The sequence below is a fragment of the Octodon degus genome, unplaced genomic scaffold (genome assembly GCF_000260255.1).
Source record: "Octodon degus isolate 3935 unplaced genomic scaffold, OctDeg1.0 scaffold00016, whole genome shotgun sequence".
In the NCBI taxonomy this organism is placed as follows: Eukaryota; Metazoa; Chordata; class Mammalia; order Rodentia; family Octodontidae; genus Octodon; species Octodon degus.
Window position 1 is genome coordinate 20,256,503 of NW_004524592.1, and position 14,241 is coordinate 20,270,743.

Sequence of the window (14,241 nt, forward strand, 5' to 3'; positions counted from 1 at the left end):
GTGATGGGGGGCGGCCCGAGGGGCTGGGAGAGGGTCCGGCCCACGCTGCGCCTGGGCTGGGACTGGTCCCGCAGGCGCAGGGTAGCAGGAAACTCCGAGGGCTTACATTTTAACCCTCTTTCATTCTTGTTTTATTTTCTTTTTGTTTTTTTCAAGGAATCTCTTACTATTAGAGGGATGACTTTCAGTGATGATATTTAGACAGGGAATCAGAAAACTAGGAGGGATAATTTCAGTTTTACCTCATGATAAGCCTGGTGACCTTTCTCCATTTCAAATGCATAAGCTATGGCAAACCTCTCCTTCAAAGTAATAACATTCTAGTTAACTACATCACCCATTAGGGATGTGAGGAAAAGCAACATAGGGAGGAGTTTAATGTTAATTAATAATTATACAGGCAGAAATTAGTAGAGCCTGTTATTTATTTAACATTTGGGCAAGACTTCCTTTCACCAGGAAGTCTATAAACATGTTTTTCCCTGGAGTTGGCTTCTACAGCTCAGTATTTATGTAGTGATCTTTTGAGTAGAGCTTTATCTGCTTAAAACTTTAAGTTTATATGCTTCTGGAGAGTAAAAATCGTAAGTAGGCACTGGAACATGTGAGGTTTGTACTTTCATTTGTTTTGCATTAATTTATCATGACAAGAAGTCCCAGCCAATGTAAATGTAAACTAAAAGTATGGTGAAAGCTTAAATTTTAGAAATGTATTACAATGTAATAAATACACATTGCCATGAATTCCCCTCAAAATCATCCCCATCACTTTGAGTACACTCGACCCATACGCCTTGCCACCTTCTGAAGAGCAGCCCTGGAGTCCTCTTTTATCAACGTCTGTAGTTGCAGTGTCAAGGCTGCCTCCACTTCCTGGGTCCATTTAAAAAGCTGACCTTTTCATGGTTGTTTTGACTTTGAGAAAGAACCAGAAACCACATGGTTCCAGATCCATTCAACAGGTAGAAGGGGGCACACAGCAAGGTTTTTATGAGACTGCCTTTAGCTTTGATGATACTCAATAATAGCATTCACCATATTTTTTTTAATCACACTTTGTAAAACTCACAAAAGAAAACTCTCAGAACTGTTTTATAAAATGTCAAAAATAATGCGCAAGAGTGCTGGAAGCAAAGGGAGGCTTCTGAAGGGGACTGATGGCAATGTCTTTCACTACAGCACTTTTTTTAAAAAAAAAATTAACATTCCTTATGTGTTTTGATCACTCATTGCATGTCTACTGAATTCTCTCTTGCTTCAACTCTCCAAAGTCATTTAATTGCCGGACTGAGAAATTTTCTAGAAGTCAAAGAAAAAAATTTCAAAACTGTACTTTCAATCTTGTACATCAATAATTAGTGCATATTTAATTTTAGAACTCAGTGAGACTTCTCCATCACAAATCAAGCTGATACTATGACCAGACCATTCCATACATGAAACATTCAAAAATACTCACGTCCACTGGCATGTTTGAAAGCGCACCATAGTCCTTAGGGTGGACGATCGATATTGTGAAGGTTGCTTTTTTGTTGGGCTCATCAAAGCAGGGGAAGGATTTCCTGGCATCTGTAGGCTCATGATCAGTGGCTGCGATGCTCCTGAGAAACAAACACAAAGAAACAAACACAAACTCACGCACGCCGCCTCCACCCACAGCCCTCGGTTCCTCTTCCTACAGCAAACAGTGAACTCACTGCGCAGTCGCAACCATCACACTGCTTCACTTCAGCTTCCACCTAGAGAACACCCGAGTAGCTGGCAAAGCACTCCTGGATTTTTAAGGTTAACGAATACATGAAAATCTGGAGACAGACAGCTTCCAATATTTAGATATTTTGCTGCCATAACTGAAAATCTGTGAGATGAGCAAAAATAAATCTGATGATGAGCTCTGACTCTCTGCACCCCACTGCCATGGAGCAACAAGGGGACAAACACAAAGCCAAACTCAAAGGTTCATTTCTAATGAGGGAGGGGGTGGTGAGCAGCTGTGTCCCAACACGAGGGGGAGGAGTACCTCCCAGCATCCCCAGCTCTTGCCCCTAATGACACATTCTTTCTAACTTATGCTACCTTGGGGACAGAAGCCTTGGTTTCACTTCCATGGGAAGAAGGTGCTGAGTAATCTCCCAGGTTAAGTAAACTTCGACTTGCTGGAAAGCTCACTTGGTGGGGCTTGGGGCATAGTGCAATGGGAGAACACAAACAGCATGTGCAAGGCCTCAGGTTCAACCTCCAGTATCAAAATATATATATTTTTTAATTTTAAAAAACTAGTCTTCAAAAGAGACAGCAGCATTATTTATGATTCTGCCTAAGCATATGCTTCATTCGCTAAAACATTAATGCTTACTATTTCTATAATTTCAAAGTGAAAATACTATTTTCTAAACAATTTGCTGGAAAAGTCAATAAACATGCACTTTTTACATGTAAATATATTATATTAAAACAACAGTGTTGTGTATTTGTTCATTGGAAAACTAAGCAAGATAAAAAGTATAAGAAAGGGAAAGTAGAGAAATGTTGATTTATATTCATCAATAATTCATATTAGAGAAATATTTTGTCTTCAGGATTTTCCAGCATTAAGCATATCACAAAGAACACCAGCTCATCCATTCATCCCACAAATGTGGAGCCCCATCCTTAACACACACACACATACACACACACACAACATGTGCAGACACGCATGTACACACATAAATAAACACACAGTTGCAGCATTATTCTAAGAGCTGAGGAAACAACAAAGACTGAATCAAGCAGGTCTCTGGCATTTTCTGAGACAGCCAATAATAGACAAGTAAGTAATCTGGGATGGTGATGAGAGCTTTACTGAAAATAAAATAGAGGGAACAGGGGAGATGGCTCAGTAGAATAGGCGATTGCCTGGCAAGCACAAGGGCCTGAGTTCAATCCCTGGTTCCACCAAAAAAAAAAAAAAAAAAAAAGAAAAGACAATAGAGGTTGTGAGGAAGGCTGACCCAGGAGAAGGGCCGAGCAAGGTGAAGACACTCTTGCAAGGGCAGCCCTTGGAATAGATGATGTCACACAGAGGTCAGTGTGTGGAAGAAGCCAGACAGGTTAAGATTCAAGGAAGGGTGTCCTAGTGGAGAAGACAGTAGAGAGTGAGTCTCTCTGGTGAGAAAGAACTGTATGCAGTTGAGGAATTCGAGGTGCCCTGCGCAGTTTGACCCTATAGGACCACAGGACTAAGACAGAATAGCCTGGGTGGTTGGAGAAGCCTGGCTCAGGAGAACAGTGCAGGCCTGGGAACAGTCTACATTTGGTTCAAGAATTTATTATAAACTCTGATTTATCTAGAAAGCAATGAGCCATAGCTCAACATCCATCTATGAGAAATAGTAACTTTGGGGTTTTATTTCCCCCAGAACCCTTCTAGATACAAAACAAACACTTGTTAAAATCTTGGCCAAAACAACAAATGTATGTAAAATAAGTATAACCAGAAAAGTGGCTGTCTTTCAAGGACCTATTGAATGGAGAAGGGAAATTTCTTGACTGTGGGCAGCAAAGATGCAGGCATTTGTCAGAGCTCATCATGCTGTGCTCATTAGGGGTGTGTGTTGCTGTGCATATGAATTTCATCTAAAAATGATCAGTAAATATCAAACTCTATAACTAAGTATCCAGTGCTATGAAATATTTTTGTAGTGGCTCTGTTTTAGCCATTTGGAAGCAACTCTCTCTGTTCTAAGTTTGGCAAATGAAAAAAAAAAAAAAAAAAAGAAGTAGAAGATCACCAGAGGTGGGGCTGCCCTGCTGGACAAGGCAGTTATGTGTGCAAAAGGACAAACACAACAGACACTGACATGCCAAACTGTACCTGTAGGTCTCAGTGCGAATTCCAAGCTTTTTAATAAAGACAATGGTCTATAGAAATGTGCACAAAGGAATACATATTTCCTATTTTTGCCTGGCATGCAGTGCTAGGAGCAGAAAGTAGCTTCTAGTCTGGAGCAAAGTTAATTCCCAGAAGATGATTTCAAGATACTGCTTCCCACTAGAGGAAACCAGGACTCCATGCAGAAATAGCTGATTCTAGAGCTGGATCAAGAGCATTCCAGGATGACCTTGGGATAGCTTTGTCTGCCAAAAGGGAAGTACGTCAAGGATTATGGGAAGGAGTCAAAAGGACACAAGGGCCTGCTGGACAGGATCACCACTGGCCAAACCTGGAGGAGCTGAAACATCACAGTAAATCATAGGATTATAGCCATTCAATAATCTAAGAACCCAAACCCCGATTTTTAAATGAATAAATAGAAGAGAAGGAAAAGCTCTTCCTTGAGTAGGTTACAGACCTACTTAACTTTAGGAGTGATAGATTTAGAAAACCACCAGTGGATACCTAAACAGGACATGGTGTTGCGTGAGGAAGGTATATTTACAGATTTTCACAGAATTTCCAGAGAAATACTTATGAAAAGAAAATCTCACTTTAGGGGCAGCAACCTGTTGGATACTCCCCTCAACACATGATTAAAGGTAGCACCCCCAAAAATTATACAAACAAGTAATATGCGTTTGCTGATGTCATTTTTCTGAAAGCGACACAGCATCACTCCTGTGGTATTCCTGACAGAGAGCCTTAATTTGCATTTTAAAATTATTTAGTTTAGACAAACAAATTGAAGAACATTTTAAAAACAGCTAACTTGTACTCTTCAAATACCAGCATGGGGTACGAGCCTAATACTCCAGGCCTCCGGAGTCTGAGGCCAGAGGATAGTGTGAGTTCAAGGCCAGAGGATAGTGTGAAATGTGTAGCAAGACCTCATCTCAAAAACAAAAAACAAAGCTATGGAACTGTTCCAGTTTGAGTATAAATAAGCAAGGTACTAGATGCAAGGCATGACTCCAAAACAGATATTGGGCTGAGAAACTTTATAGAATATTGTTGGATTCATCAGTAAAATATAATTGTTGACTACAGATTATATATAGAACTGTGTCAATGTTAAAACTCATTTTATTTTTAAAAGTTCTTTTGGTACTGGAAATTGAACTGAGGACCTTGCACTTGCCAGGCAGGCACTGTGCAAACTTGCTGATTTTCTGCACTTTGGCTACATTAGAAGATGTCTCTGGCCACTTGTCCATCTGGCTTCTGTATCTTTTAGCTAAGGTCAAGGGAGGGAGGGGGGAAGGAGAGAGGGAGGAGAGAGGAAGGGAGGGAGGGAGGCAGAGAGAGAGATGCCAAGTAATTGGTGAATGTGGGCTGACTGTCTCTAGAAGTCCCACATACTCTTCTAACTTTTTAGCAAGTTGAAAACTATCTCGAAAACTACTCTGCTGGGGATATAGCTCAGCAGCACAATGCCTGGAAAACATGAGCCCTGAGTTCAATCCCCAGTACCAAAAACATCCCCCCCCACACACACACAAAACAAAAACCACTTATCCAAGAAAAGTCTCAGTCCGGCATGTACTCTGCAATAGATTAATTATTGATCAGTACATGATCTTCACAGCTCCACACACCAAAGTGCCTGACACCTGGAGGCCCCTCTTAATTACAAACACATGGGGACACAAAGGCCCTTGTAGGGTATGTGATCCCAGGGAACTGGGGTTTTATAAGACTCACTGAGCTCTAACTCCTTTTTTCTTTTGAATTCTCCTGGCTTCTAAGGCAGAAGAGTAAATCATTCCCTAGAATAAGGTCACCCTGCAGAAATAAGCCAGCTAACTAATTTGGGAATAAGGCAGGAGAGTCAGGAAACAGCAGAATCACACTTACTAAGCAATCGCTCTCACGCAAGTTCTTAAAAACTGTCTCACTCTCCCTAGATCCTCCAATATATGCTTCTAAAATCCCAAGAGACTTTTCAATCTTTGATAGAGGTTCTGCTGGGTTGTGGATTAATATTGTCCTCCCAAATTAGAGTATTTCTAAGCTGTCTAGTGACGCAGAACAGAGCAGCACTGGAGACGCACTGGACTGTCGTGCTGGTCTTCACAGCGGATGTGAATCACAACAGTCTTGCCCAGTGACTCCGGTGTGGGTAAGGCGATACGCATTGCCTAGTGTGGCTGCAGCGTGTGTGTCTTCTTCTTTGTGAGAGTGCACAGTGCTGTGAGTTCAGAGGGACACTCTTCTGAGGATGGAAGCTCTTGGATTCTACTCCTGCGCTTTGCTCAAGTGTGACCTGGAACAAGTCTCAAAACCTCTCTCGGTGTCATTAGGGTTGTCGAAGGCAAGGGGTATGAAACAGAAAGAGCAGCTCATTGGTATATTTGAGATTCCCTTGAAATTGACATAATGAGGGACACATTTCACACTATTGCCTATAAATCCAGAAGCCTAACTATGTCTTTGACATATCATTTTCCACAACCTACAGTATTTAGAATTCATTCATTTGACTACAACATGTAGTGGAACAAAATTACTTGGTATACAAATACTATAGGCAATAGGATGGGCCAAGAAAATAGCTCAGTGGACTAAGCACCTGCTTAGGCAAGTGCAGGGACTGGGTTTTGATCCCAGCACCACATGCCCTGCTGGCCCTGCCCTGGGGATGCTGAGCCAGCCACCAAAACTGGGCATGGTGTCATACATCTACAATCCCAATGCTGGGGAGACTAACAACAGGAGGATTACTACAAGTCCAAGCTGCATAGTAAGACCCCGTACCAAATACACAAACATGCGGGCCTGCCCCTTAACTCAGTTCTGTAAGTGCCTGCTTAAGCAAAGCAGTCAGGCTCAGGTTGCTGTGCTTCCATCCCCAGAACTCAAGCCAGCCAAACCTGCCCTGAAGGCATTCGGAGCCAGCCCCCCCCCCCAAAAAAAAATCCTTCTTCCATCCCCAAATACACACACACATAAATAAATAAATAAACAAATAAACACAATAGAACCAATTTTTTGCATGTCAGGCTGTCATTGTGCTCACGGACTACTAAGCAACTCACATGCTTCTGCTTATGAATGTCAAATTATGTTAAGAGCAAACTGTTCTATATTAACTGTAAACTACAAATTTTTAAATTATTCACCAATATTTGTAAATTGTTAGAAATACTTGTAAATTATTACTTAAAAATTATACATGTTTCTAGACATTACACAAACTTGAAAACAAGGTAAGAGGGAATTATGAAACAACTTTAGATCATAGCTTCTCTGAAGAGGTTTTATTCTGTGATTAAAGTTTCTTTAAAAAAAAATCTGATGATTTATGTGGCAAATTAATGGGAAAAGCCTGACCAATAGAAATTTTTCATAAGTGGCTCGAGAGTGGCCCGGATAATGGTGCTGGGGAGCTGGGGAGAAGGACCCACTTGCCCACGGGCATCTCCAGGCCATGTTAGCAAGGCCCTCGCTGGCTTAGTACATTAAAACCCTTCATTCACCAAAGTACCAACGTCACTTTCCCTAGTAAGAGTGCAGGTAGCCCGGGTGACCTTAGAGAAAGCTGAGGGAGAGAAGGTGATGACACAAGACACAGCCCAATTCACTCTGAATCAACTTAAAACAAAAACAAAAACAATTACTTAATGATCTCATAAATCATAGGGCACATTTCTCCCACCAAAGTCTCCCAGGCTACGTTCAGCAATTTCATAACCTGAGCCAGCCAAACAAACAGCAAAGTTTATTCAACAGAAGACTCTTCAACAGAAGACTTCTAGCAGAGCAAAGGCAGCCTGCAATGCTACATCCAGCCATCTCAGTCAAGGTTCCAGAATTCCACAGGGAGCTGGTCAGTCCATGAGAGCCAACCCATCTAGGGTATGCAAACCTCAAGGTAACTTAGGGTGGTCTGAATGAACTGATTAATTGTTTGATGTGCATGTCCTTTATTGTTCTATGCAGAAGATATTCAAGGTCAAGTAAAGTTTCTTTTTATTTCCTTGCTTCTAAAATAAGGAAATTACTAATTTCCTGCAGCCTATAAGACCTCTCCACTTCCCGAAATCTTAACGTTTATTGATAATAAATATGGTAATAGGTGGCATATCAACATAAGAATACAACACTAAGCAGACTATAGCTAAAATTTCACAATCCAAAGTACATGTGCTCGGGGGCCAGGGAGATAGTTCAGTGCAGTAAGTGTTTGCCTGGCAAGCACAAGGTTCTGAGTTTGATCCCTGATACCACCACTAAAATATGTAATAAAACCAAAGGAAAAAAAAATAGCTTCAAGAAAAATTAAGTCTTTAGGGTCAGGGAGACAGCTCAGTAGAATAAGCACCTGCCTGGCTCATCAACCCCCAGTACTGCAAAAATAAACAAAGGACGTGTGCTCAAGTATAAATATCCATGCATGGGAGAAAATGCACACATACACTCAAAACTGAGCACTTCATTGATGTTTCTACTCAGCACCTGAATCTTATCAAAAGCTTTAACCTTTGCCTTGGGCATACAGATCAAAATACCAGCCCATTACCTCCTCTTAGATGTCAAATGGTCTAACTTTGAACTTTGGGCCTCTGCCCTTCTAATCCCACCCTTTTTCTTCCAATTCCAACATGAATAAAAGGAGAGGACTATCAGATATCTAGGCCATTCTACACCCATGACTTTAACTCTTCCTCATATTCCATATTCAATTGATCAAGTCTCAGCTACTTTTCCTCCAAACTACTTTTCATTCTGTCCTCTTCTTTCTATCCTGGCATCACTGTTCTGTCATCTGTTGGTCTACACCTCTTTTCTGGACTCCATAGGACCTCTCATGTACCCCAGTATCAATTTACCACTTTCCTTCACTGTCCACATCCAAAGAACCACTCATCCATTCTTCTTCCACTGTGCATATCATAGGTGTCCTCTCTTTTCTTTCCTGGGTGGTTTTTAAGAGTCACCCTAGTCTGTCTGTTTGTATAAGGGCTACAGACTAATTATTTTTTCCTCTGTATGATTTTCTGATTCATGTATCTTACCTTTTTGTCTACATTTACCATCTATTTGCCTCTGCCTATTGAAATCCTATCAAATTATCAAAATTCAGCTCAGATCTTACCAGGGTTGTGAAGAACATTCCCAAACCCAAACTTGAAATGATCTGTCTCTTTCCTAAATTCTTCTACTTCCTGTCAATTCCAGTGATTCTCAGTCATTAAAGTATGAAAACTGCATTCCAAAGTCAAAAAAAAGATTTGACACAATCCTCTTCCTTCCCACATGATGGGAGAAAAAGAACAGAGAGTAATTTTCCACTCTGACTAAGTGAGAAGGTAACGTCAGCACTGAAAGTTGGAATCGTTTGTGGGCTGTGGCAATGCAGCGTGCCCTTCCCGTGCCAGAGGACATCTGTCCCATGGGTGCTGTAGAAACGTTTCCATACAGTCACTCAGTTGTTTGAGTGTTCTCTGGCTACTCAGTCATAAACAGGAGCAACACAGCTCTCTTAGAGACCTCACAGAAGAGGCCCACAGGTCCCAGGCAGTAGGATATTATATCCTTTGTCAGTTTGTTAGAGACTTGTGGTGAGCATTACCAGATAAATTCCTGAAAAGATGCACCCTCAAAAAAAAAACCAAAACTGCATTTAATATTATTGCCAAAATTACCGTAGACTCATAGTCCTGACCTTGTTTTTTTCTTCTGGGAGGGGTTCCCTGCCACCCCTGTGCAGCCAGAACCAACACACTTCTAGAAATGCTGTGCTGCAGTAATGCACACCTTTTGGCTAAGATCAAGGGAAATGAAATAGTGAACATTTGCGAGAAGAGAATGCACATTTTGGGGATTTGGGTGGTTGGGGAGCTTTGGGGTAAAGAACAACTGAAAATGGTGCATGACCCAGCGAGGAAGGGAGAGAGGGGTGCATGGACAGCCCAAAGGTCATCATTCTTTGCAGTGGAATTTCTCAGACCAACAGACCAGAAAGTAGGAAGAGGTGGGCTGGGAAAGACGTGTGACCCCATGTTCCTCATCCTTCCTCCTCCGAGCCTCACTACAAGTCTGTGTGCAGTGGGCTGATGCATGTCTGATCGCCAAGGAGTCCTCAACTGTCTCACTTTGCCACAGAATCCTGAGGGAAAGCATCTGAGACTGTTGTCTCCTCTTCATGAAGTTCAAGTCTCAGTTGTGCTCACAGAGATCAAGTGATTTGGGTTACTACCAAGAGCAGCCTCAAGTTGCACGGGTTACTGCTGAGGCAGTCATGTTTAACTTGCATTGTGGTCACTGCCTAATATCCTAAAGTGCTGAAACTCAATCCCAGAACTAAATTTTATATTCATGTATTCCTACTGAATGAAATCAGTATGCCAAGGAGACACTTGTTCTCCCATGATTGTTGCAGAGCTATTCACGATAGCTAAGAAATGGAAACAACCGATGTCTATCAGCTGATGAAGAAAAAAGTGACAGATGTACAATAGAATGCTATACAGTCACAAAAAGATGAAATTGTGTCATTTGCAGCTATATGGGTACAAATACAGGACATTAGGTAAAGTGAAATAAACCAGGAGCTGAAAGACAAGACGTGTGTCAGCTCACTCATATATGGAATCGGATAGCCCTGACCTCAAGGAACTGAGAGTAGAAGGGTAGTTACCAGAGGCCAGAGACGCTAGCAGATGTAAACAGGGCTGGGCAAGGCTGATCGGTGGGCACTAAGTTTCATACACTGTGGCACACGAGGATGACTGTACTTAAAGATGATGAATTCTATATTTCAAAAAAACCACCTGAAAGAATTTTGAATGTTTTTACTACCATGAAATGATAAATGCTTGAGAAGCACACAGTGTACACAAGCATAATTTTTATATGCCAAAGACATAAAAAATATATCTTGACTACATATTTAAAGTGCATTAATATGATGCTACTTAAAACTGTGTCAAGTGGGTGGATGACACATTCTCGTAACTCCAGCGTCTGGGAGGCTGAAGCAAGAGGATCATAAGTTCCAGATCAGCCCAGCCTCCACAGCAAGTTTCAGGCCAGCTTTTACTACATAGGGATACCCTGTCTCAATAAATAATGGGTAGAATAAATGAGTGAATGAATGAAAAACGAATGTCTATGACTGTCATGTGTAATGATGCTCACTGCATAGCAGGAAAAATGATACTGGGCGATGACCACTCCCTACAGTCCTCTGTGGATTCCTTGGCTCAGCACTCCATGGGCTGCATTGCCAAATACTAGCTCAGGCTTCAGAAAAACAAATCTTTTTTTTTTTTCTTTTTTTGCATCTTTCAGTATTTCACAAGCAAAACAAAAAGCATCCCATTCGCGTCAGTGAGGTTACTGAGCAGCCGCCAGAAACAGCCCAGCCAGACATAGAACTCGCTGCATTTGGTGGACCACGAGGCCTCAGCTGCCACCAGCATATAACAGAAACTTGTTCCATATTCTGGGGTCTTTCCTGGGGTGTATAATTTTTATTCATTTTATGAACTTTTTTCAAGGCTTTTAAATTTTAGTGATAATTTCAAAGGGTTGACTTGTTTTTACTGTACACTGATAAATTTTTTAGAGAGTGTTTTAGGTGACATTGTTAACATCCTTCTGCTTTTGCCTCTATGAAACTGACACTTTTTAAAAAATTATATTGTCAAAAAGCTCAGAGAAATATGTACCATTCTACATTGTTTGTGCAATTCGGGGCATGAATTTTGAAAGCCTGTTTAGAGACATACATATAGAAATGGTCTTGCACTTGTGTTATATGGGTACATACATGTGCATACATGCACAAGTGCATGCATATGCCCAATGCATCCTTACATTTGTGGTCTGGGCCAATCTCCCTGGCATTGCTAAATATTAAAAAGTTCAGCAGTCCTAGCCCAGGCCTGGTGAGTGTGTGAGAGAGATTCCGGCTACCCTGCGCCGGTGGGACCTACTCGTCCCAGCCCAGGCAAAGCGTGGGTGAGACCCTCTTGCACCCTCTTGGGACACCCCCTACCACTCCGCAGCACCTCCCCCACCCCACCCACCAAGTAGGAATTTCTGCCACTTTCCAGGAACCTCCAGACCCAGTCCTAGTCCAGGCCTGGTGAGTTTGTGGGAGAGCTTCCTGCTACCCTGTGCTAGCAGGACCTATTTGTCCCAGGCCAGGCTCAGCGTGGGTGAGACCCTCTTCCACCCCTTTGGGAAGCTCCCCACCACTCCGCAGGACTGCCCCTACCCCGCCAGCACAGTAGGAATTTCTGCCGCATTCCGGGAACCCCCAGACCCAGTCCTAGCCCAGGACTGATGAGTGTGTAGTAGAGCTTCATGCTACCCTGTGCTGGCATGACCTACTGGTCCCAGGCGCAGCATGGGTGACATCCTCGTTCACCTACTTGGGATGCCCCATCACTCTGTAGTACCCCCCCCCAAATCCCACCCACAGAGTAGGAATTTCTGTCACGTTTTGGGAACCCCTAGATCCAGTCCTAGTCCAGGCCTGGTGAGTGTGTGGGAGAGCTGCCTCTCCCCACTACTCTACCTTGTCCCCGCCAGACTCAGCTCAAGCCTGGCATACAAGCCTGGGGTGAAACCCTTCAGCTGCAATCCCTGCAGAGAGTGTAGGTGACAGAACCACCCAGCTAGTCATGGAGCAGAACATCTTACCAGAGGGGCACAACAGGTTCACACCCCAAGGGCAGCAACAAGAAGGAACTGAGCACAGCAGCGAGACTCAAGCCAGGCACAGCTGGATAAATCCAAACTTTGTAGATCTACACCTGAACTTCAGTAGGTGCTAAGGCTATAAATGCAAAAAAGATCTACAACAAAGGTCAGAAGACAGTGCTACACAAAACGACAATGAGAAGGAGCAAAATGCAATCTCAGAACCCAAGCCCACCCATAACAAGTGCAGAGGACACTAACAAAGAAGAAATTGGGAATCACACAGCTGAAAGCAATGAATCAATGGCTTCTGAAATAAAGAAACAGCTACAGAAAGGTATAGAGGAATTCAGATTGGAAATTAAAAAAGAAATCCCTGAATTAATAACATCTGCACTAAAGAAGCAAATGCAGAAACATATGGAGGAAACCCAATGCCCACCCAGAACAAGTGCAGAGGATACTAGCTCAGCTCAAATGTATGAATTAATAGTGTCGATAGTAAATAAGTAACAGCAGAAAGTTATAGAGGAACTCAGATTGGAATTCTTTTCTGAAATAAAAAAGAATTCTCAGAACTCAGAGCATCTCAAGTAAAGAATCAATTACAGCAACATAGGGAGGAAAACCAATCGGAAAAAAACACTGTAGTAAAAGAATTTATAACTGCTTCTAAAGAAGACATTGATAAACAAAAAAACAGAGGAGATTAGAAAAATGACAGATTCGGTGAATGAGCAATACAGGAAAGAAATAGATGGCATGAAGAAGAGTCAAAGAGATATAGAGGAAAATAAAATCTCAATCACAACCTTGCAAAACCATTTAAGTGAAAGTGAAGACAGACTTTCAGATCTTGAAGACGCTGGTGCAGCTAGTGAAAAGGTAAGAAAAGATCTCTTAAAAACAACTAAGATGCAGGAAAAAACAATCCATTACCTGCAAGATGATGCAAAGATGAACAATTTGAGACTAATAGGCACAAATGAGAAAGAAAGAGTCAAAATAAATGACATTAAAAAAATATGGGCAGAAGTAATAGCAGAAAACTTCCCAAATATGAGGAAACAATCTGACATTCAGGTAACTGAAGCATACAGAACGCCAAGGAACCTCAACCCAATGAAAAACACACCAAGACATATAATAGTCAAGATCCCAGAAACTCAGCACAAGAATAATACACTGAAAGCTGCCAGAGAAAAGGAGCAGATCATGTTCAAAGGAAAACCCACCAGAATTAAGGCTGACTTCTCTTCATAAACCATGAAGGCAAGAAGAGCATAGATCACAGTACTTCAAGTCCTCTGTGAAAACAAATTCCAGCCCAGACTACTATGCCCTGAAAAACTCTTTCAAGTTTGATGGAGAAGTGAAATACTTTCATGACAAAGAACAGCTAAAGAATTTCATGATGACAAAGACAACTCAACACAGGCTACCGGAAGATGTTCTAGAGAGGGACCAAAATGATCAGAACTCCATGAATGAGCTCAGAAGAAACCAACTAAAATAGGGCAAGAAATTAAACACAGAAGAAAAGGGAGTAGACAACAACAGGTAAATAACATGTCAACCATAAGTCAATACATCTCAATTCTAACCATCAATGTAAATGGACTCAATTCACCAATTAAGAGAAATAGACTGGCACAGTGGATTCGGAAACA

General features: G+C 41.8%; 1 protein-coding gene across 2 annotated transcripts in view; it reads right to left on the reverse strand.

The window, feature by feature from the left end:
- Enpep (glutamyl aminopeptidase) overlaps positions 1-14,241 on the reverse strand; it is a 108,231-nt gene that overhangs the window by 85,394 nt on the left and 8,596 nt on the right. For both annotated transcript variants that reach the window (XM_012513687.2, XM_023710010.1), the window contains one exon: positions 1,460-1,601. In XM_012513687.2, the coding sequence (XP_012369141.1) occupies positions 1,460-1,601 (142 nt within the window). The remainder of the gene's footprint in view (positions 1-1,459; positions 1,602-14,241) is intronic.